Here is a 25,880-nt window from a genome sequence, read left to right on the forward strand (position 1 = left end):
TTTGTGCAAATTCTCCCTGAATATAAAGCGAAATATCTGAGGCCTCCAAATATGCACATTTCACATGCATTATGCAGACATCAGTCTTAAAAGTATTTCAAAAACAAATTATGTTAAGATTGTTGATGGATTCTCAGAGAATAGATATTTTCTTTCGTCTGCACACAGAAATGTCCCATGGCTTAGAAAAGAAAACATTCACTCCACAAAAGATTGTAGATATACAGTAAGATGAACAATTGAAAAGTTGAAGTGAGAGGACCTTGAATACAGAATACCAGATGCAGAGCTGGAAATTACATTTACGGTGGCTTTTCAAAACCGTAACCATTTAAAAAGGTCATATCATAGAAGTCAAGCTTTTGTGCACCAGTCATTCATTTTACATGACAGACTTCCATCTCCTCCCTGATCCCTACGGCTAAAAATCTAATGTTTGTTTGCTGCACATCACTGTAAACTGATTGGCTGCTGTTTTCACGAGTGAATAACAGTAGGCTATACTGCAAGTTAACTGTCAGGTTCAATAGTTCACAGAACAATCATTTCGAATATACGTCACATAAACCTTAGCGTTGGGACACTGAGATCTTTCAGAAGGACTGCAAGTCTTTTCTAAGCCATTTGTGAAGCTTAGCTTGAACAGAAGGTCTTTTTAGGGAGAGGAGCGAGAACTTACATCATGTTACATAATACATGAAACGCCTTCATTTCAAAAGATCAAGGAGAGATTTTATACAGGCTTTGATGACACTTTATTTTGAAACTATGACTTGATGCTCTCTATATGCAGACATAGTGTCAGGTGAAGCTTGGGAAACTAGTTTGAAGGCAGTAAATAATTATGGAGCTGTTAATTATTTATTTTAAAAGAGAAGATTGTAGGGTGTAATGTTATGGTCCTGGCTTTCAGTTGAAAATGAAAGGAATGTGAGATAAATGGCTTTCAATTAAGGGTTGAATTAAAAGAACATGTTGTACATATCTTTAGCTGCAACAGTTGGCTAGTAGCCTTCAGAATTACTTCTGAATAGCGTCTCGTGGGAGGTTAATGCAAAACCAGATTATTTAGTAAGAAGTTGAAGAGGTGTAAGAACAACAAATAAGAACCATGCAATATGTTTCGATATTTGTCTGCAAGGGTGACTGATTTTCACTCCAGTTTAGCATGTCTTCGCTGACAGACAGTGTGTGAATATCTAGTCAAAGTGTCAAATACAATAGTATCAGGAAATTCTATTATATTCATAATACATTTGTTGAAAGTCTTTCTACCATGTGCCTTTGTGTCAAAGGCCTAATTAAATGTAATATTTGCAACGTATAGTTTTTTATATAAATAGACAGTACCCCACAGTTTGATAAGTTAAAAATCTTTATAAAAATACACATTTGAAAAAAAATAAAAATAACATAATAAAGAAAGTAGCTTGGTATTTTCGTAACGTCATTTTACAAAATCACAAAATCAATTCTACTCTTAAGATGTTAGAGTAGTTTCTAACTATTATTGGAAATGCCTGTGAAGGCAGAATACAAATTCATTCAGAAGCCTGAGCATGAATAAAAACAAAATATATAAGAAAACTCTAAAGTGTGCTGTCATTTTCCCTAATAACCATGATTGCTACATCTATTCATGTTTAAGTGAACATGCTCACTGCACAAGGTTTTCTAATGTTATTTCTGAATTCATTTTCATACTTACCACCACCTCGTGTTTTAACTGTCATGAAGGTGCAAGTTTTGAGCAGACTGATACAACAGTTCCACTAAATGACATTTGGGTGACTCTATGAAGTGTGTTAATATATTTCTGTTATGTTGAAGAGCTGATGCATTTAAAGATGGCAGCTAGAGCACAGGTGACAGTCCTGTCCTTGAGAAAGCAAGAGCTCTCATGGATGGCTCAAGCCTACTCAAATCAAACTCTCACATCAATGGGCAAAGCTGAGTGGAAACCGGCTCGGAGACCCATGTCATTTTGAAGAAACTTTTGCAAGTCTTTAGATGTGTATTTAATTAAGTACTGTAGGTGTTAATCTGTGACACTTTTATTAATCTGCTTTCTATCTTCAGCAGTGTGTGAAGGGTTCATCACAAAGTGCTTATTTTATAAAATGAATATTGCAAAAACATATTCTCTTGGCACCTTCTCATGTATTTAATTAATATTAATAAATCCATGCAATAGAAATACACATGCATATGTACACTCTGTGTCTCATGGTCCAAAATTAATTATCTTCTTAATTGAAATGCTGCCTCAATCTGACTAAAAAGAGAGCTCGATCCAAATAACATTTTGAGATGAGTGATTGAAAGGGGTGGTGTATAGATCTTAATCCATTCAACAGAAACATTTTAGACGACTACATTGATGGCATACATACTTTCATAGGTATGTCTATTTGCACCTGAAAGATATCTGCAATACATCTATAGGACATTAACTCTCAGATGTCAAATAGATGTCTATTAGATGTCTTTTAAGATGTTTATGATTTAGAAGGCATGTAAAACTGACATATAACAGACGTCTTTCAGATGTTTGTACACAGCAGATGCTTACCAGATCAAGAGATCTTTAACAGACATACATGTGCTATCTGGGTAAGGCCCCGGTAGACTTCAAACGAACTCCGTTTTCATTCTTTGTTTGGTGGCAAAAAGATGTTTGAAAGGCTGAGAGTGACGGTATACTATTTCCGAACATTCCAACACTCTCGTGCTGATGGAGGCGGGGTGTAGATTAATGAACATGACTCACGACGCTCGCACATATCCCCTGAACACAACAACTACGAAATGATGAAGTGTAGACACCAATGGTCAGCATATTATAGACAAAAGAATAATGATCAGCTGTAGTTCAGTCAAGTATCATGTTTGCAATACAAAAGAACCATAATCAGTCCTTTATGGAAAGTGTGAATGTCACATAGTCTGTAAAACTTTAGCATGATGCGGAAAAAAATGTAGGAGTTTGTTTCTTTATTTTATTGGTGTTCATTTATTATATTCAACTGGATAAATTGTTACACCTTTTTATATTGTATGTATTATATTATATTATATTATGTGGTGTCATGATTTAGGCTACTTTTGATAAAAACAAATGTTTATTATTGTATGTTCGTTTGGCATTTCAATTATTGTATACCTTTAAATTCGCTTTCAGCAGCAGCAGTATGGCATAACATTTATTTGAAACACATGTATTTGGTACTTGCTACCGCATAACTTAACTCTTTCCTTTAATTATTTTCATGGCTTTGGAAAACTTGCCTCCCATGTTTCTCTGCGTCGCTTTTGAATAACTCCAGGTCATCGACACCAAGCTTTGTTTCTATTTCTTTCTAGGAATTAAATGCTTTCTCTGAATCTTTAAAGTCTTCCATCGAGCGATCTTACAGTTGTAGATATATCCAGGGGCGCTGGACCAGTAATGATTACCAGGGCCCCAAAGGAAGAGAGGGCCCTTGAAAAGTCTGGAATGTATATTTTCAAGGGTAGGGGGGCCCATTAGGACTGTCTATGCCTCAAAAAAGGTGGAGTTTTTAAGAACACACCTACCGATTGTGTAACCACCACAGTCCAATGGAAAGTCAAAGGTGTTCAGGAGCCAAAACGAACTCCCCCAGAAAGTTCGTTTTGGCAGTTCGAAACAGCTGAAAACTTTGGTCAGCTGTTTCGAACTGCCAAAACGAACTCAAAATGAACTTCCTTTCGGCTTGATTTTGCAATAAATGACGTCATATCAGTTCGTTCTTTGATTTCGTTACTCTCAATCAAATTAAAACAGATGTTCTGCTCATACGCAGTGCAGTGGTGAGCATGCGTATGCTTGTTTAAGTGTAATGAAATAGTCTGGAGACTGAATTAGACTACTACATATTTGCTAATTATACAGATTTAAAGCGTTTCAAAAAAAAATTTCGTATTAGACATGTCTTTTCTCCAGTTCTGAAAATGGTGACTATTCTGTGCATCCGCTTAAGTTCTAAAACAGAATATGGGAACAGGATTGCGAAATTCTGTTTTGGATTTACGGAATTATCTGCTGGTTACATGAGCAACAGCGACGACTGCTACAGGATACGACTTATAACTACATTGTATAGAAACAAATCTTTTAGCAAACTTAAACAAATAAGCAACCTAATGCTGAGAGATGAGGAAGATTGTGCGGCACACGTGTCCATCTGGCCAAACTACTGGAGTGACAAATTAAATTACCAAGGAAGGTCTTGCCCAGCTTGACCACCTTAAATGCCAATTATACATGTTTTTCACTGGTATCTGCCTGAACAACTATTATTCCCATGAACCATAACCTTTGGTTCCCATTTATCCACAGACTTCCTCTGGTGAGTTCAAGTCCTTGTCACTTCGTTAAAGTTGATTATCATCAGCTGTTTAAAACAGTCTTTTGGTGGGCAATATAGGATGAAAATCGAAGACTTTTTATCGTTTTATGTTTACTGCCAGAATCACATGGAATGTGTGAGAAAATGGGACTTGCTGCTATATGTTCAGATATGGCTGGCACTGCAGTTATTCATAATATTTAAAAACCACCTCTGGCTGCCATCCAGAATTTATGATTTGCGTTCATAAATGCATTTATTGTTTTTATTAAAGCTATGGGAATTCAATGCTGTTTCTTGTTTGTTTTTGGAGGGTTTTGGGTTGGACAAATTTGTTGCATATTGCTCATAGCTGTTTTTATAAAGGACTGGTTTACAACAGTTTGAAAACCGCTTTCTATGGGTTATTATGGACACGTAACAACTGTTTTTGTAGTTCATTCTGGGTGGTCAGTTTTAATAGACTGCCATTAATATTCCTGTGGCTCAGTGGTAGAGCATTGCGTTAACAGCACAAAAGGTTGTGGGTTTGATACCCAGGGAACTCAGAGTGAGAGATTCCACTCTCTTTTATTACTCCCAGTTATTGGACTATTTGCACATATTCGCTGTTAATTACATCATCACACCTCTGTACAAAGTGAAGAATATCATCTGGAGTTAACAGATTAAAGAAAATATTATGTAAAAAAGCATGGACACATTCAATTTTTTGACCAAAGAGACCACATTAAAGTTTCATTGCTGCATTATTGGTGTGGATTATTTATTTAGCAGGTCTCCTATATTCTCAGCAGCTCAGTGTACTGAGATAATCAATCTAGAGCTCTCCGCATCGAACTGCTCATTCTGCTTCTGTGTCAGCCTGTGTGTCCCCTTAATTAAACTAAAGTACACCATTTATTTTGACTTGCTGTTCCTAAGGTACACAGGTACACACCGAGTGTAAGAAGTGTGGTCAATTTGCCAAAATTGGCCCAAACAAAATAAAGAACTATTTTACTTGCAGTGCTGCAATTATCATTACAGATGTAAACAACAGATGTAAATGTAGAGAAAAACAAATGTGAGGTATAGAAACATGCTACAATGTCTTCATGCCCTGCCTCTCAATCTACACAAGTCTGTTTTGCATTGCATTTGCATTTAGTCGGATTTAAAATATATCTATAATTTTTAATCGAGGCACAGCATGAAAACAATTTGCCTCCATTCAGTTGGAGTGTTGTCCATTATTTAAAATGCACAGATGTGTCAGGTGGCAGGTGTCCAAAGCATGAGCAAAATACAGCCTCTATTATTTCCACAGATAATTAGAGAAATATATTTCCCACGAGAATCTTCGCTAGAGTCTTACTGCTTATCATCTAATCTGTTCAAAGAGATCTCTGGGAAATAGGCTTTCCTTTACACCTACACAGAAAGATTGCATTGCTTTTCGTAACGAGTATGCAATGCACCTCACTTAGATGTGCTTTTCCCTTTGGATGCAGAGCCAAGAGTAATTGTTCGATGTCCTTGGAAATTAATCATACATATCCCTTTGCTTGGTGGGGATGGAATGAATCACAACAAGCTCTTCATCTAATGTTGCAGACAAAAGAGTTGAAGTGAACAAACCCTGTCTAATAGGTGTAGCATTATGGCTTGTTCTTCAAAACAAATATCCAAGTTTTTGAATTTATTTTTGTTGTCTAAAGCATCCTGTTAAGGTTATGCTACATTTCTACATGGGTAAATGAATGGTTATGCAATTCATTTTGGTGGTGTTTGCATAGCGTGAAATATTCAAGGATAGTTATGCCCTTTCAGACACTTTCCTGTGAAAGTTACAGAGTTGAACAAGTTGATCTGGTATGACGTGAGTTCGGTTATAGATTTTCACAGACAAGATTGACAGATGATTTCACAGCCTCATGCTATGGGCACCTGCACAGTAGAGAAAGAAACCATTTTTACAGAAATGGCATATGGTCCATTTTGAAGGTGTGGAAAGAGCAGGGTCAGTATTAAATCAAGGGGGAATATAGTGAATTGGATTTCCGAGAGCACAGCTGAACCCTCTTATCTGACATTTATAATGGTTAATGGATACCTACGTTCTCAGCTTCGATGGACCCAAGAGATTTTTCTCTATTGAAATCATATAATATTTTTTTACATTTATTTTTAATGTTCTTTCCAGTACAGTACAATGTGCCGCAGGTGCTATTGCTAGAGCTTGTTTTGCATAACCTTGAATTAAATGGTGTTTGGCAATAACTTGCATCCAGAATGAAATTATTGCATGAGTTGAAATAAAGGCAAAACAATTTGATAAAAAAAAGATGTGCTTTTGCAATAAGCTGCTGTAAGAATATTTGTGGGAGAAATATTTTTTTTTTTTGAAATATTAGTGAAAGAAAGAAAAGTCTTGAATATTCGAATTATTTTTTAACTCCTTATGTAACTTTCTGCAGCCTTGATGCAGAGAAAAAAAAAAATTTATGTGAAAAAATATCAGAAAGAACAAAAAATACTATTGAAGCTTTTCACGAAGTCTCGATCACGGTTGTTCTTGTTTGAGAAACAGGTTTGAAAACAATTATTAAATTTTAATTTCCAGTTAGTGTTGCAAGTGCTGTAGAAAGTGCACGCTCCACTTTTTGTTCTTTGGGCTGGAGTGGGGGGACGGGACGGGACTGGATGGGACGGGATGGGACGGGATGGGAAGGGTTGGGGTTTCAACGGGGTATGGTGTGCAAACATAACATATCTTTAATTTGGCCAGAATTGCAGGTGCTTGTCCAGTCTAGAGCCCCCCCCCCCCCCCCCCCCAGTGAATTTTGGCCATTTCCACCACCATTGCCCATAAGTGATTGCTCATCAGCAATGCAGAATTATCACGCTTTAGAAGTGGATTTTGATTACATCACAGAACATGTTATTATGGGAACAGCATTGGATAAATGTGTATGAGCAACTGAAGAGTTAAGCCATCTGCTTTCCTTTCTCCTAAGACCAGTTCAGGAGGATTGTGAAAATTGTTGATCCAAACAAGCTATCTTCAATAAATGTGGTAGATCAGAATCAGAAACGGTGGACTGAACTGACTTTTGCTCTCAAAGGGCTGAGGAAAGTGGTACAGGGCAAGATCAAGCTGGAGAACCAGATTTGTCCTGAATTATTAAAATAAATAATGAAGATAGGACTTTCTTCACAGAACTGATTATGAGGTAGGAAATTTATAGAGCAAAGTCAGGCTTTAAAATGTTTTGCCTGTTTAGACCGATGTGCATAGATGTGATTTTAACTAATGTTGAAATTTTAGATGAATAAAATGTGAAGAAATGGAAAGGATACATACACCCCACGAAAATTTGTATAGTGTCTGGTGGATCAATAGTAGATTCTCAGCCGCATTTGGCTAATTGCTTTGATGCAAGGATGTGGCTTTGATCATGTTGAGCTTGTCTCAAAAGTGGGAACATTACTGTGGAAGACATTAAAGACGACCTGTTTTCGAGGCTTGATGAGAAAAAAAAGGCAGTTCTACAGCTTTTTATGACAAAGTCTTTGTTGTGTATTAGATGAATTGAAAGCCTGTCTTAGATCGCATCTGTATGTTGTCATATTTCGCAAAATGTGTTTTCAGATTGATTAAATTCAGGTATAAACCTGAGAGCCTGAAATCATTCTGACGTCTATTATTTCAGTTCTTGTTCAAGTAGGTTGTTGGACTGCCACTGCTGATATGCAAGAGTCTTTGACTTGCTTTTAATGGCAGATATTTTACTGTGTGATCGCACAGTGTGTGCTTTTGAGAATGTCTCAGTTTTCTCTGTATTCAGCATAACAGTGTTATTCATAATGAATGAATCATCTCTTTTTATGATCATTTAATCTGAAATAAAGTGCTGTAAAAAAATTCCGAGCTTGTGCACATTGTTAACTTTGTAGTCTAATTTTACTGGGGTTTCAAGGTTTCAGTTATGCAGACTTTATGCAGGTATGAAAAAGCCCAGGAATGGTGCGAATGAATTATAGTTCATATTACTAGAAGTGTGTGAAAATGGTTTCTCTGACCACAAGACTATTATGTTTACGTTTCCATCTTTTAACAAAACTGTTACGCCGATGTATTCGGCTCGCCAGTCTCGGCTTATCACATCAGCTACCAGAGAAGCTTTTCGCTCAGCCTTTAGTGAAGGTTTGCTACAAAATGACATTCTAAACACCGATTCAAGTGCTGAAGAACTACTTCACAGTTTTAACTCCACCTGTGTTTATGCTCTAGACCAAGTGGCACCTTTAAAGTCTCATCTCCATAAACCAAAATCTGAGCCTTGGCTTAATGACACAACTCGTACTCTTAGGCGTATTTGCAGAAGATTTGAACGAAAATGGAGGAAGGACAGACTTCAGGTTTCAATGCAAATGTTCAGAGACTCACTAACTCAATATCAGAAAGCAGTGAAAACGGCAAGATCGATTTATTTCACAGACATTATAAACAAGAATTGTCATAAACCGAAAACTCTGTTTAATGTTATAAATTCCACCATCAACCCCTCCACTGGTCTTGATATAGAAGTGTCATTAGTTTCCTGTGAAGACTTTCTTTGTTTCTTTGTACAGAAGACACATGACTTAAGAATGGGGCTAAACCCAGTTTCATCTGACCCTTCAACTCTCTCTAGATGTACTGCTGTCTTTAGTTGTTTTAGTCCTATTACAGATAACCATCTGATAGAAATAGTGGATCACCTGAAAGCATCTGGTTCCCCAACTGATGTAATGCCCCCTCTCTTCTTTAAGCAAGTTATAGATGTGGTTGTTCAAAATCTTCTGTCTTTGATAAATCTCTGTTTACAAACAGGTACTTTTCCAGAGTCGCTTAAACATGCAACTGTTCGCCCTCTGCTTAAAAAACAGGGTATGGATCCTACTATTCTGACAAATTTTAGGCCCATCTCTAATTTGTCCTTCATTTCAAAAATTATTGAGAAATCAGTTCTTGATCAAATACAATCTTTTATGGCTGAAAATTTGATCTTTGAGGTTTTCCAATCTGGGTTTAGAAAACATCACTCTACTGAGACTGCACTGCTGAAAGTTTCAAATGATATACTGTTAACATGTGACTCAGGTAATTATGCGGTTTTACTCCTTTTAGATCTCACCGCTGCATTTGATACTGTCGATCACGCTGTACTTCTCGATCGACTGGAATATTGTGCTGGCATTACTGGCAGTGCCCTGCAGTGGTTTAGATCCTATCTGACAAATAGGACCTTTTCAGTGAAGTTAGGAGATCATACCTCAAGTAAAGCTGCGATAACCAGTGGAGTTCCTCAAGGATCAATTTTAGCTCCTTTTCTTTTTTCTCTCTATATGCTCCCTCTTGGCTCTATTTTCAGAAAGTATGGGCTATCGTTCCATTGCTATGCGGACGATACACAAGTTTATCTGCCTCTAAAACGGAATGCACTGGATGGACTGAATGCACTATTGCTTTGTTTGAGTGATGTAAAGAAATGGTTGTCTCTAAACTTTTTAAATTTCAATGAGAGCAAAACAGAATTGATTGTTTTTAAACCCTCTGTGTCTGTGACTTCTACAATTCCAAATCTGGGTGAGTTATCACCGTATGTTAAGCAACATGTAAAAAATTTGGGTGTTGTATTCGATGAGCAAATGAATTTTGAAAGACAGATTAATACTGTGGTTAAATCTTCCTTTTTTCAACTGCGGCTTCTTGCTAAAGTAAAACCTTTCCTATCTTTTAAAAACCTTGAAAAAGTGATACATGCTTTCATTACCTCCAGATTAGATTACTGTAACTCACTGTACGCTGGGATTAGTCAAACAGCTCTTTCTCGTTTACAGCTGGTTCAGAACGCAGCAGCAAGATTTCTGACCAGGGCTCGTAAGCGGGATCATATCACTCCAGTTTTACAGTCTTTACACTGGTTGCCTGTACGCTATAGAGTTGATTTTAAAATTTTATTAATCGTGTTTAAGTCACTACATGGTATGGCCCCTTCGTATATATCTGAACTTTTAATTGAACGCAGTGAAACAAGATCTCTCCGGTCATCAAACCAGAGACTATTGTTTACACCAAAGACAAGGCTGAAGTCCAGGGGCGATCGTGCGTTTTCATCTATCGCCCCAAGACTTTGGAATGAGTTGCCCTCTTCTATTCGATTAGCTCCCTCTGTGTTCATTTTTAAGTCAAGATTAAAAACCTATCTGTTTGACAAAGCTTTCATTTCTGGCTGAAGCACTGTGTTTTACCATTATTTTATTTATAGTTTTTTATTTCTTATAAATTATTTTAAATGGTTGTGGTACTTTTTAACTTTAAATTTAATTTTTAACTTTTACTTTTATCTTTACTGTGCAAATGTGGTGTGTGTTATATGAAAAGCACTTTGGTCAACCATGTGTTGTGGAAATGGTGCTATATAAATAAAATTGACATTGACATTGACATTGACATATTGATGTGTGTGTGTGTGTGTGTGTGTTTAAGCAGCTCTTATTTGAGCTGACATTTGCCCTGACAATCACGCTGCTTTCGTGCCATGTTGTAATTACTGTAATTACTACATGACAACCTGGGATGTTCTGGAGCTGTGCACTTCCTCAAACTCAGAATTATTCTATGGCAACGCTATTAACGCCAAAATGAATCTGTGCAATTTGAGTAATCAGTAGAAAACCACAATATAGCAATCATTATCCAAATGCCTTATTATAAATTATGGTTAATTTAGTGGGATATTAAAGAGATAGTTCACCTGAAAATGAAAATTATATCATCATTTAGGGGTGAGGGCCACATTGTAACTCTTTTTGACTTTGTCAGTTTTTGTATTTCCACATGGGGTTCAGAATTTAACTTTTGTTTGTGTAGTATAAATATGCCGCTTTGTTTCATAATTACAGTGTATATGTTTTTTTAAATTTACCCTCAAAAAATGAAAGTGAAATGTGACAACATGCCCCATACATTGTAACATATGAGGGGTATGTTGTCACATGACTGTATGACAGCTTAAAACATTATCTGATCTCATGGAAAAACATATACAAGATTAAAAAAATAAAATAATGGTGTTTTTTTTTTTTTTCGATTTAAAAAAAAAAAAAAAAAAAAAAAACGATTTTGGAGTTTGCCAATGAAAAAATTGCAACCAGGCATGGGACGGCCCTTAAAATGATAATTTCTGAACATTAATCATTGACTGTCAGTCTTAATTCACTTGCTCCGTTTCTCATTAAAATGTATTAAAGTAAATTGTGTAAATTACATCGCTAATGTAATAGAATTTTAGTTTAATAATAGTGGGGCAGATTTTAACACAGTGTTACCCCAATCGTGCACAGCTGGAATTTAAAACTGGTTAGTGTTTCTGCTAGATACTGAAGCATTAAAAAGCTGGTAAATAACAGATTGGAGATTAAAATAATAGCAGATTCATCTAATTTGAAATGAATAATAAAAACTGAGATGGTCTACATAATTTTTTTTTTCTTAAGCCAGAAATGTAATTTTACTTAAAATAAATGTTCCTTGATATCTTCAAAAGTTTTTTACATTTTTCTACACTTTTTATTCTCTATGTAATGTTGATATGGTTGATATGGTGATATGATATGGTAAAATGCTATAAATTTGGTTATGTTGGTTTGTGTGGAAATATTTAAACCAATTGTGTAACAACGTACCCTTGTTAATTAGAGCCTTGCACTGCCCTACTCAGTTTGATGTCCACTTCTGTGGAACTTAATAGAAGATATTTCGAAGAATGTTGGTAACCAAACAGTTTTGGTTCCCATTGACTTCCATTGTATGATAAAAAAATACATAATGGAAGTAAATGGGAACCGAAACTATTTGATTATCAACATTATTCTAATATTGCTCCACACACACACACGCACACGCACAAACACAAACACAAACACAAACACAAACACAAAAAGGGTTATAATTAACAAGGGTGAAAAAAAAATATGATTTGTAGCATCAATGAAGTTGAACTGTATTGTATGCTTTTCCATTATCTTCAAATTATCCATGGATTATTAAGATATAAACAGTAGTCAATTATAGTAATTATTAAATAGACGTTTTACAAGATAATGGTTTAACTTCATTTAGAGCTACTGGTATTTTGAGTGATTCCACTTGATGGTAGTACAAATTTACTAATTGTAATGAGTTCTACAAAGGTGTTTATGCTTTTTTAATCTTGCAATCTCATGCCAATTCTGCATGAATGCACCTTCAGAGTGAACTTAATAGCACTCTGATTGTAAATATTGCAGAAACTTAATTTTCTGTAAAGTTGCTTTGCAATGATTTGTATCGTAAAAAGCTCTATACAAATTGAATTGAATTGAATGTAGCACCATTCCATAAAGGAAGGACATTTCTGAAGACCTTCACAAAAAGTTGTTGATACTATGGAAAAGATTTCAAAGCAGTCCAACAAACCACAGTCGGAGCCAGCTTAGTCAAATGGAGAAGTGGGTTGCAAATTGGGTTGGTATAGACCATAGTCCACGGATAATCTTATATTTGGTGATTTTATGGAAATAAACCAAACAGCAAACCTATATCTTTGAACTGAAGTTAATGAAGTTCCATACAGCATCAGTAAGAACTTGGTATTTTGTTCACTTGGATTAATTTAAGTGAAAAAAAAAGAAAGTGACGTGATGTACATACAAGTATGGTGACCCATACTCAGAATTCATGCTCTGCTTTTAACCCATCCAAAGTGCACACACACAGCAGTGAACACACACCCAGAGCAGTGGGCAGCCATTTATGCTGCGGCGCCCGGGGAGTTGTTGGGGATTCAGTGCTTTGCTCAAGGACACCTCAGTCGTGGTAATGCCTGCCGGAGATTTGAACCCACAACCCTAGGGTTAGGAGTCAAACACTCTAACCACTAGGCCATGATTTCCCCATGATTTACAAATGGAAATGGAAAGACAATGCTGTTTCAACTATATTTTACAGACAGTAATGCCCCACACAAGTGTGAGTAACTGTTTTCATTTTGTAGTCTCTATTGCTTTGTCTGTTATTACAGATCTTTTTATATGTACTGAGTATTTATGTGTTTTTATCTAAATCACTGCAGTCTCCATGATGTTTTTTGATGTAGAAAACATTATAAGTGGACAACAGAGAACAGTACAAAATAACAAAAGGGCAGTTCATGACCCCTTTAGTTTATAGTTGCAAATAGTAACAAATAATGACTTCAATTACTTGTGTTTGATTGTGTCCAGCCCTATTAATAATCAGCATGCTCCTTCATCAGCAAAATCACATCTTCTGTACAGCTGAACTCGGACAAGACATTACTTAAAGTGGGTTATATTTCGATAGACTCTTAATCACTTATGCACACCCACAGTTCTGAATCGATTGTCTGATTATTGAAGCACATTCTGCTGCCTTGAAACTGTGACAAAAGCCCTGCCATGCTCCCACAGGCTGTGCTTCATTAGAGAGAGGAATGGGTAGCATAGGCATGCCTGACATCCGCTGATAGAGCAACAGATGATGCTAGAAGCAGCGCTACTCTGTCACAGCACACTTTAGCAGACTCTAGTCTGGATCTGGATCAGAAGAACGTGTTCTGACATTTTGGGGGTGCTTTTGATAAGACTTCGTCATTTTACACCGCCATACAATTGATGACACCCAGAGGCTGAGAATGGCTTGTGGGACTTTGATTGAAGCTTATTAACAACAAACCATTCATAAACTGTAATTTCACAGGAGTCTTCCCCCATTCTCCAGAAATAAAAGCTGAGATATACATAGCAGAGACTGGATATGGCATGTTTAAAGCTATGACCTGGTTTTAAATGGGTCATATAATGTTACTAATAAGAATTATTTTGTGTATTTGGTGTAATGCAATGTGTTTGTTAAGGTTAAAAAAACACATTATTTTCCACATACTGTACATTATTGTTTTTCCTCTATGCCCCTCTTTTCTGATTATAATGACTTCTATTGTCTTTTTACACGTTGTGTTGCGTATTGCGACACTTAAACATTAAACCATTTGTCTTCATTTGTGATTGGAGAAACGACGAACCACAAGTGTTTCTCTACACTTCTTTCTATGTGTGAACATTTGAGTGGCTTTATGCAAATCTTCCTACATCGTGATGTAGACATGTGGGGGCGTGTTAGAATGAGCTGTTTTAGTAGGGTGTGGACGAGTCTTAACTTTTCTAAAGAATATCTCTTTGGGTTTGAGACTTTAGTCTTTGTAACTTTAGGGATCTTATCTATTCACGAACAGCTTGTAACACTCCAAAGAGAAAGGAAAACTTTAAATCACATCATATGAGCCCTTTAATTAGAAATACATAAATTGACCCACCGGCACTGAAGCACATGTGAGACCACAAGTGCTAGTCAGTTAAATATCTGTCACGTTAAATGACCAAACAATAGGGAGAAATGTTGAAACACTTGAATAAAAGCACTGTAGATAATCCTGTGACCTGTTGTGAACTAACGCCATCCCCCAGCTCTCCTTTCAGCTACATTATAATGAACAGAGTGAAAGAAAAGCCATGATTTCAGATGCTGTATAGAGCAGGTTTTATTTAATCATGTATCAAGAGGTGCAAATTAGTGGAACAATATTAAAATGATTGACTATTGAAAGTGGTATCATTATGAGGGTTGGATCTGTACGATGGAGACTGAAAATTCTGATCATTTTCTGGATTTAAGAGTTCTCTAAATGAGATCCTAGCTCTGTCACTCTGTCCCTACATACAAATAGCAATCTTCCACAGTAGTTATTATCTATCCAGTTCAGGAAATGTTATTAAGCACCTGAAGATGGGCAAAAGAGCCAGATATTCAACTCATTTCCATAGTAATCTGATTCACAGAAGTGGCACTAATAGAAAGAGCCACCTAAATCACATCTTGGGTGTGCCTGGAAACATGTTTATTGCATATGCTATGGTGTGATAGATGATATGGGCACCAGAAAGACTCAACTGAGCTGTTGTTATTGATTTCAGAGTGGCAAGAACAGCACAAGGTAATTTACTCTCTTGACTTAACACCCACAAGTCCACATGCACCCACAACCTTGCTATTTTTAATTTTTTTGTCTGTGTGTGTTGTTTCATATAGGTTTTAGTTAAAATTTGTGATACTTCAGCTGCTGTTTATGTCCCTGAAATCTTGTTATTGAGATGCCATCAGCAAATAATTACACATGAGTGAAGAAGCTATCTCAGGCTTGGCTGTCTAATTAAGAATCTCGTCTAAGTGCTCCTTGAGTCAAATATGTAAATTACTTTAGTGGTTTCTTCAGGGGATGTAGGAGGACGATGGACCATAGTGAGATTTGACATCAGGTTTAATTTGACATTAGTAAAAGGAGGCTGTGAGAGACAGACAGAGCTGCACGATTTTGAGTGTTGTTGTACACAACAGTTCAATAAACAAGAATTGCATAGAGCAATATACACTGAAGATGCAATACTGGCATAATATTTTGTCTGTGTATTCTGTGGTAACGGAAAGAATTCCAAACAATGTCAAAGTGGAATAAAACCCAAACATAAAACAGTAGTGGTGTTCCCAGTTCCCAAATTAATCTGTGTTTTTAAATGAATTGGTTGGGTGAATGATTCCATGACTGACAGTTATTTAGTTCCTAAAATAATCTTTGTTTTTAAACAAATCGATTATTAATGATTTAATGATTTATTTTGTTTCTAAATGAATCTGTTATTTTTTTCAAACCCATCTGTTCAGTGAAGGGTTCCATGGCTGATTCATAGTTAATTTGTTTCTGAATGAATCTGTTTTTTAAATGAATCGGTTAAGTTAATAATTCAACGACTGACTCATAGTTAATTTGTTTCTGAATGAATCTGTTTTTAAACAAATCAGTGAATAATTCAATGATTGACTCATTATTGATTTGTTTCTGACTGAATCTGTTATAAATGAATCAGCTGAGTGAATGATTCAATGACTCATTATTAATTTGTTTATAAATGGATCTGTGTTTTAAATGAATCGGTTGAATAAATGATTCCATGATTCCATAGACTTCTCTCCATGTACTGGAATAGCCATGTGTAGAAAGATTCACTGAAGAATCACTACCAAAAATGCATATACTGATAGTGAAAATTACTAGTATTATAGGACTGTATTCAGCCAATCAAATTCAAGGATCAGAACTAATGGTTTACAAGATATTAGCACTGTACAAGCAAATGAACAGACCATCCCTCAGAGCCTTGTTTTCACTCACATCAGATTTAATTAAATCTTGGATCTACTCAATCTAAAGTTCATGAACCATCTCAGTTATCCAAGTCTACAGCATAATTCCATAATTCACTGATGCACAATACACAAACAACTGTATGAGCTTTTCTCTTTGTAATATAAATCTGCCTCAATTTCCTGCAGGATATCCTATTCATCTGCTGTTAATAAAGGCCAAAAAAATTGTATTATGTAGTTTGTATGTTTATATGCACCCTGTTTTATGTGATGTCCCTGTTATGTAAGCCACAGGCAATAGAACTGAAATTTACAACAGATTTAATTAAGTCATGGGGAACATTTAAGTGTTTTGATATTTTTTAGACTATTCAGTATCTAGGGAGAAATATTGCAATGGTTACCCAAGGGTAAGTGTTTCTTTCATTTTGCATTTCAGAAAAAAAAAATCTGTGTTTGATTTAGAACCAGCGCTAATCATGACACGACATGAAGTAGATTGATTAAGTACGCTAACATTAGAGACTGTATAATTATTGGTGTTTTCTCAGGAAACAGTGGAGTGCTAAGAGGAATGTACTAAAGCTAAGAGGCTGCTATGCTGAGCTCCTAATGATCTCGAAACTGGCAAAAATCCATCTTCGTGTGAAGTAGTTAACTTATTTATTTATTTTCTGTGTGATCAAAGACATATGTATGACATTGACATTCATATGGTCAGATTACGTCAAGCATTAGGAAATGTTTTCTTAATTCTGCAGCTTGACAGAAATGTTAAGTGATCTTTAATGACACTAAGAGCTTCAATAAATATCCTTGGATGAACTAACTGCTGTAAATTGTAGCGGATACTTAATTGTGCACGGAAGCTTTCGAATTCGCCATCAACGACTAATATGCAGAACAAGCCAATTGAGGCTTCATTTTCCGAATGGTGCATTACTGATGAGTGCTGCTTGTAATGTTGAAGCTTTTAAAATTTTCATGACTGGTTTGTTTCATATTTGTGTGCAGTGTTTTGCTGTTACATTTTCAAAAAGCAAAGAGTGTAATTCGAATAAATAGCCCATGTCCATGATTAATAAACATAAACTCAGTGCATCAGGAATTTGTGGTTGATTTGTAATGTTTACCAAAGTACTTAGCATCTCCAAGTGATGAAAGATTATAATTTATAAAGTTTTGAAAGTCTGCCTTGAATACGATTGAAGATGATTTTAAAGAAGCCTCTAAAAGCTAAGAAAAAAAATTAAATTATTTGTTTTCACATTGTTGTAATAACTTCAGAAGTGTCTTTTATGATGCATGCGTCAGTGCTTCCCTCACTCCTTCTGCTTCAAGTTGTTTTTTCAATGGAAGACATTAAATTTTTATTTTCACTTAATGCTGCAGCTCTCTTATTGAGCCTCGGGGGAAAAGTAAAGATTTGATCTTGTTTGAAACATCCCCCAAAGGGTGGTTGAAGGTTACTCGGGCTACTGCTAAATGCACTGAGGTTATTTATTTGCATATATTAAAATATTATGCTGGTCCAACAGGAATATCAATGCACTTTTTATTGAAATTCATTGTCAACATCAAATTCAAAACTTTGAACGTAGCACTTGCTGTATAGCTACAGTACATTATACATAATAAATGAACTGAAGACAGATAAAAAATATTCCAGGTTCTGTACAAGCTAAGATGAATCTGCAGCATTTGTTTTGATTATCAAAATATAATCTTGCCATCTCTCTCTCTCTCTCTCTAAGAAAAAAGCAAAAACAAGATTGTGGTAAGACATTTCCAAATGTCCAAACTGAATTGCCAGTTTTTCAGACTTTAACAGTTTAGATGTTAAATTTATAACTTCATATAAGCACAAATTTGTTGACATCTGTGTTATTTGAACTGTAAATTTGTTCTCATGACATTATACCCATATTTGCTTTCATTTTATGGTTGTTTTAGAGTTTGTCATGTTGAAACAAACCGATATAACTTTACACAGAAATGGTTAAAAAATAATTTCCTCCACACTAAAAAAATATGAAATAATTGAAAATCTCTTGTGTCTTTACTGTTGACACAGTGATTATTTTAACATTTACGTCCCCATTATTGACACCATTTACTTCAATTTTGGGCCCCTCACCCAACCCATGTGGTATTGTTCAAGATATTTATCTATTTTTGACATTATATCCCCATTGCTGTTGATTGAGCTTTACTTGTACCAAACCCAGAATATTCCTTTAGGGCAGCACAAGAACAATACTCACTAAACTGTTGGTTGTCTGTAATCTGAGATTTTCTGTATAACTCTGTTTTTGCAATGTAGTAATTGATATAAAACTTGCCAATTAAATAATCTCAAGACTTTCTGGAACGGCAGAGAATATCCGAGTTTAAAAACAGAGGTAAAAGCAAGAACATTCAGTACTTAACGTAAGCATATTTTTTTAAAGAGCTTGTTAAACGAAGCTGAGGAGCATAATCAAAGAGTACTCTTCAAAGCTTCAAGCACAGTAGGAAATCACAGCTTTGCTCACATAAAGACACAGCGCTCTTCATATATTAAAGTGTGTTATACACAATAATTGGTAACAAATTTTCACAGGAGAATAGTCATCACAGCATTAAATTGAAACATGCTCAGAGGGTAACACATCGATAGAAAACAAACAGACAGTGCTGCTGAAAAAAAAGAGAGGAGTTCGTAAACTAGACATAATTTAGCATTAGAACCAAAACAACTAAGCAGAACACAAATACGCATTTGTACGAGAACCAAATTGAATGTACGTTTTCAACTTGCTCAGCGATTTGAATCTTAAATAACTACAGACTCCGCCGTGCTCCTTCAGTCAATGCAAAACCATGGTGATGTCGATCAAAGCTGCTGAAATCCTCCGGCTCGCTTGGAGTGTTTTAATAAGGCTTCTGAAAGGCATGATTATTTTTATTTTCATGGCTGATTCTGTAAGGGTAATGTTATAGTCATAGTGGCGTCCTGCGGCTCTGCGAGTGGGCGGTTGACCATTTCGTTCTGGTTCTGTCTGGCGTTCTCTTCGTTCATATGAGACACTTCAGTGGATCCCGCTTCGAAGCCGGGGACGGTGTTGGCCACATGGACCACGTGCACCTTATTTCGTCCCTTTTTGCTGAGGATGCAGCTGAACACCTTCTTGAAGCCCTTGCGAAAGTGTTTGGAGACCAGGGCGTAAACGATAGGGTTGAGGCAAGAGTTGGCGTAGGCCATGCAGTGGGACAGCAGCCTGAAGGCGTAGGTGGTCTGATTGAAGGGAAAGTCTCCGTAGAGGTAGCACAAAATGACCACATGGTACGGTAGCCAGCAGATGCAAAATAGCACCGTGACTATGATGATCATCTTGGTGACCTTGCGCTTGGCTCGTTTCGACTCCGACATCCCATCGAGAGGATCCACTGCGGTCCACAGGTACTTGATAGTGCGGGTGTAGGACAGGCTCACGATGAGCACAGGAATGACATAGCCAAAAACAAAGGTGCAGGTGTCCAGAATCTTACGGTTCTGCTCCTCCCATCCAGGCACGCAAACGTTGCTGTTTTCGAAATCAATCAGGTCGTAGTAACTCAAATACGGCCCGGCAAAAACAAGCGACAGGCCCCAGATGACCACCATCGCGACTACGGCGTTACACGGCGTTCTCAATTCTCTGGAGCGCAGGGGGTAACGGATGGCAAGATACCTGCAAAAGAAGAAACCCACCGTTCAAATGGAGCTGTGAAAAACTGGCTCTGTAGTCATGTATAAAAGAAACACAGGTTACGTGCATCCTGAAATTGAGTTTGCCCTGAAACGCCGTGTGATCAATATAGACAGAGGTTTCAGTGCACAAGATGAATGTGTCTTGTTGTTTCCTACCTAAAGGTGAGGTAATTGCCAGTGGGGATTCTCAGCTTCCACTGAGCCCTGGACCATTTTTCACAGAGCAGGAAACCATCAAATTAACATGCGGTAAACACTTTGAGTGGGGATGGAGGGCAGTGGGTCTGTTGCTCAGGCTGAGAGTAGCATTTTACATTGGGTCATATAGGTGGCCTTGTTACATTTATGCCATTATTTCAGCAAAAAGGCTGGCTGGCTCTTCCATTCAGCTGTCTCTAGGTCAGCTCACAAGTCCCACTCATCACTGGTGCTTTAGTTCGACCTTAATGTTACATCATTTTAGCTAACATGCCAGTAAGTGGATACGGGTGGGTGCTGCCGCACCGTTTCGTTGTGAAGACAGGAATAATGAGCTGCAGGTTTTTGAGGGTGTTTTATTAATGAAGTGCGTCGTTGGCGATAACTCCACTGACATTTATGCAGTTAAACTCCAACCTTTGCTGATGCAATTGGCAAGACTTTCTTGTGTTCAGGCGATCCATTAAATTAAATAACAAATCTGGCCCTGACCAATTACAACCCTGTTAAGTTCTCCTTTAGGATGTCGTTTTAGACCCCATGGAGCTACAGTGAAAATGTTACGTGAAGGTTAGCCATGATGCTTTTAGGCCTATGTGAACTTCACCTGACAGGATTAATGTTATGTATAATCAGCATGCCTTGGTTGTCTTTAAAGCTCATTTACTTTAATGTCCCTAGGGTGTACAACTTTTGTTAAAACTAATAGATTTTAATTTACTTCTGATTGTTATATGGATATCACATTAATAATTTTTACCATGTCATCTTTAATTACTTGTGCTACTGCTCTTCTCTGAGATCATGACTTGCCATTACTGTGAAAATCCTACATAAAAAAAAATGATTGAGATTGATGTGTTTAAACTCATAAGGTTAAACTATTTCTATATCTATTGTGTGAAAATAATCCATATACATTTTCATTATTTTTACATAGTTGAGATCTTTTGCCCCTAATAAAGTTTTATTCCCTCTAGAAGTTAATATACTTGTTTACCAAGTCTGAAGATGAAATATGAGATGTGATAAAAACAAAGTAAATTATAAATGTGGATATCACCTGGGAACAGAGTATTGTCATTTCCACATTTTTCAAATTATGCACAAATTGTGATATAATATAAATATAATTTAATTGTGTGTATTAGGATTCATTAAATGTTAGCTATGAGGAGTTGGCAGATTTATTTCCAAACACAATGCCCATTAACAAAAAACACTACTGATTTTTCTTTTTATAAATAAATAAAACAATGACAATTCTTCTGTGATGTGTGCATATATTAACATTAACATATGAACTCATTTACATAATATTAGTTAAATAAAATAAAACATTGAGAGTGTGAAAATGTTTTAAGAGAGTTTATTTTCTTATTAATTGTAACTGAAGAAACCCACCTGTCCACAGACACCGCGGCCAGAGTGAAACTGCTAGCGTACATGGTGAGGTTGATGAAGAAGTGGACCACCTTGCACATGAAGGACCCAAAGACCCAACCCTCCAGAGAGTAGATGGTTGCTTGGAAAGGCACACAGAAGATGATGAAGAAGAAATCAGCTACGCTGAGGTTGAGAATGAACAGATTGGTGGTGTTATACCCAACCTGCCCACTTCTGAGGAGCACAGCCAGCACCAAACTATTCCCAATGGTCCCCAGGAGGAAGATGAGCGAGAAGACCACAGACACAATGACACTGGCTGGGTTGAGCTGGTAGCTTTCAGAGGCGTTCCAGTGTCCCATGGCTTTATTCAGGTCTTCGTGGTCTGACATTTTAAGACGTGAAGAGCCCTGCAAAAGGCCATAAATTATTAGACACTGCTGCATCACTGAGTCACTGGGGACTTTCCTCTCATGAAGAATGTGTGGATTTGAAATAAAGTGCATTAATGAACATCTCGCATATCTTTCCAGAATCTGAATCGCAGCATAAGATATAAAAGCTCTTCTGAAAAGCCATATTGCTAGACCCGCATTGAGAGCAAATATCAGGAGGATCTGACCTCAACATGAACATGAAAAAAAAAAGTACATTGTGATTACAAAAGATCCTGAGAGCTGCTGCAAGTACAAAGAGGATTGAAGAATGAAATGGAGCCAAGACTAAAATCAATTTCAGGAAGCTATCATGACCTCTCTAAGGGCAATGAACCAGTCTTATCAAGATATGAAGAGCATGTCTCCATCTGGTTGAGAACTATTCGAAATGAAAATGGACAAATTCATTTTGCATTCATCAGAGATCTTAGTGGAGAGTTGTTTGGGGATATAAATACAGAGTCAGTGTGGCATGATATGGGCGACTGAATAGAGTGCAATACATTGGGCTATGGCAGGATTATATTAGACGTTTTGTTGTTGGTTTAACCTGACAAGTGAAAAGGAATGCAATTGCCTACCAGCGGTTAATCTCACAGTAATTCCCAATAGGTGTTGCTCAGAAACAGTCAGCATTGATTTCTCCTCTTCAATTATTGATCAGCCTATAGAAAGAAGAAGAAAAAACACACTTTTTATCTTTTACGTTAACAAGCACACAGATTTAATGAGATACGTAGTTGTCTGGGGAATAGAAACATCTTCCCATTAAAGAAATATTTTATAGCACTGTAAATATGTTTTTGATTGATTTTAATATGAATCTAATTAATTAACTACTAGTTCATTTCTGGTTACATGGGATTTATGCTGAGTAAGATTATACTGCAAAAAACAGAATCAATTTATTTGAAAGCAAAATTATGTGAGATAATACTTGTTTTCAGAGAATATATGTCGAATTTACTTTATTTACAACATTTTGGTAGACTTTATTTAGAAAAAAAAATTCATTAGAAAAAAATAATGCTATGGAAATTGTAAAAAATTAGGGTGAAGAAAAACCTAATTCAAGATATTGTCTGAAAAATCGTAATATATTAAATTTAGCTTCTCAAGTATGGTTGTTCTTGTTTTAAGGATGTTTAGATCTTCCACTAGAGAGCACCACTAATATTACAAACCAATAATACTGATGAAGAAAGATTTATAAGTAATCTAAATAAATCCTTAATACATATGATATTTATTTTTATAACAAAATGCAATAGGTAACTTCTAGAAAAACAATGCATAGCTGAAATCACAAAAGCTTTACACAGAGCATTTGTTAAATGAGGAAAAGGAAAAGCAAAAGCTTTTAGGGACCTGGGCTAGTGAATGTAATGCTGTGCTCCCTAATAGACTGACAATGTGCATGCTAAATGTATGACACAACCAGCTGACAGAAAAAAAAAAAGATTGCAGAATATTAGGTGACTAATCCTCTTCATACAGAAATGTAGAAGTCCTATTAGGCTATAATTGGCTCTCAGAATTCATCATGATATAATTAAAATACTAATCTTCAGTCCCTCTTCTCAAACAGTTACATTTACTGTTTGTTTTGTTTGATGAAACAACATAAATTAGATGATTGGATGATACTACTGCGATTTTTTTTAATTTATTTATTTTTTGTCTAGCAGGAACAGAGTGTGACTCATTATTTAGTAAGACCTTTATAGCGGTAAAGGAACAGGAAACCATTTACTCTTGAGAGGTATAGCTCTCCGGGACACATTCATCGCAGTTATTTTCTCGCTTCTGCAGCGACTTTATAGATGATTGAGAGCAAAGAGGAAGTCAAAAAGGGATGGAAAGAGAGGAGAGAATGAGGAAGAAAAAAAGAAAAGAAAGAAAAGAACAGTTAAACAGATTGGCTTCTTTTAAAAAGTGAATGTGGTTTGTTGATGTGTATTAACTACAGGTGAAGAGTTCTCAAAAGCATTTATTTCTCAACAGTAGCTTTATTAAAAGCCTCTCTATTTACTCTCTTAACATGTTTTCAGAAATTACATCTTTGAAGCAGATCATCACTGTAGGAATCCCCCTTTAGTGAATTATGCTTCAGCCTTATTGATCAGTCAGTACAGACTCTTGACTAGAAATAATTTCAGAGGTTAGGTTATTTATAGATTCATACCACACAAGTATTTGTGTTCCAGCTGACAGAGACACCACTTAAATCGGTGCTGGCAGGACAAATATACATTTTTTTTTTTTTTGCTTCTCTGGCTTTTGGAATCTCTTCTTTGTTTTGCTTCCTTTGTAAACACACCTGACTGACTTTTATGTGAAGCCAGCTGACTAGCTGCCAGTGAATATAACATGAAGTGTCCTTCAAGAAGCAGGGCTGTTAAACTGATCCCTTTGGTCACAGTCACGGAGTGCATCCGTTTTGTCACTTGACATATGATGCACCAAACCTCCTCACACTGTCTCTCTCTAACCCCCTTTTAAATTTCATTAACCATTTAAAAGTAATTACATCAAACCTTCGTGAACTCAGAGCCAAATAAAAGCATCTCAGTACATGATCTGCATCCCTCTAGACTAAGATTTCAAAAGAGACTCGTTCTAACGAAGACATAAAAATAACATCAAAATATATTGGAAAATGCTGTAATGAAGCATGCAACATGCAGCATATATTAACCTACTAAATAAAACATTAAATAGAGTATACAGACATATTACACAAAGAAACAATGAAACCGACGCATTGCATGTAATATAATATAAATGCATCTTGATATAGTCAGATGAATAAAGACAAGTCATCCAAGGTCATCATAGAAATATACATACATTAATCATCATTCTTGAGATGTTATGGAAAATGTGTACTAACTGTGAATGCCGGAGAGCCAACTTAACATCCTAGGATCTGAAGCCGGAGTGAGAATTTCAATCAGTTGTTTTTACTTACCAGCTTATGGGATGAACAATGACTGTATATCCATAATTTAGATTCATTGTTATACTGAGAAACTTCTGGTGTCCAGACAAGCTCGAGGTGCTTGCAGAATGTAACCGTACTTGAACACCCTTCATCTCCTCTCATTCCGTTTCTCCGTTTCTCTATGCGTTCCCTCCCTCACTCCCCCTCACATATGAAGGCTCCTCCTCCACATCGTGGTAAAGGCTCACACTTCACTGCAAGAGAGAGAGAACGTGCAGTGATTCTTTCTCTAAGCACATTCCTACAAGATCTTTTCATCTGGCTTACTAATGCTGCACCTGAACTGTTGTGGTTTCATCAATGTGGCTCAGATGCAAATCTAGAATATAAACCTGGTAAATTATTTAGAATGAGGCCTTGGTGTTCAGATGGTATTTACTTTTTGCATCCTACTTTGCACATGGGCAGAAGTTTTCCTTTTAGATGCATGATTTAGAAATGTATCAGAATATATTTCCCA

General features: G+C 36.4%; 1 protein-coding gene and 1 long non-coding RNA gene across 3 annotated transcripts in view; one reads left to right on the forward strand and one right to left on the reverse strand.

The window, feature by feature from the left end:
- The window catches only part of LOC127952401 (uncharacterized), a 40,712-nt gene extending 17,500 nt beyond the window's left edge, over window positions 1-23,212 (forward strand). For both annotated transcript variants that reach the window (XR_008152932.1, XR_008152931.1), the window contains one exon: window positions 22,008-23,212. This is a non-coding gene — a long non-coding RNA (uncharacterized LOC127952401). The remainder of the gene's footprint in view (window positions 1-22,007) is intronic.
- Window positions 18,204-25,607, reverse strand: galr2b (galanin receptor 2b). Its single transcript, XM_052550810.1, has 4 exons — window positions 25,388-25,607; window positions 22,998-23,081; window positions 21,998-22,389; window positions 18,204-20,375 (listed from the first exon to the last, which is right to left on the reverse strand). Exons 3-4 carry the CDS (start codon window positions 22,369-22,371, stop codon window positions 19,613-19,615), a joined length of 1,137 nt encoding a protein of 378 aa, XP_052406770.1. The 5' UTR covers window positions 22,372-22,389; window positions 22,998-23,081; window positions 25,388-25,607; the 3' UTR covers window positions 18,204-19,612.
- Window positions 25,608-25,880: the final 273 nt, after the last annotated feature.

Source organism: Carassius gibelio, chromosome B3 (genome assembly GCF_023724105.1).
Source record: "Carassius gibelio isolate Cgi1373 ecotype wild population from Czech Republic chromosome B3, carGib1.2-hapl.c, whole genome shotgun sequence".
NCBI lineage: Eukaryota > Metazoa > Chordata > Actinopteri > Cypriniformes > Cyprinidae > Carassius > Carassius gibelio.

Excerpts from the sequence above, each read along its gene's own strand:
- galr2b (XM_052550810.1), bottom strand. The coding sequence starts at position 22,371 with ATGTCAGACCACGAAGACCTGAATAAAGCCATGGGACACTGGAACGCC. Across the intron at positions 20,376-21,997 it reads GCCGCGGTGTCTGTGGACAG|GTATCTTGCCATCCGTTACC; the intron begins GTGGGTTTCTTC and ends CTTCTTTTGCAG.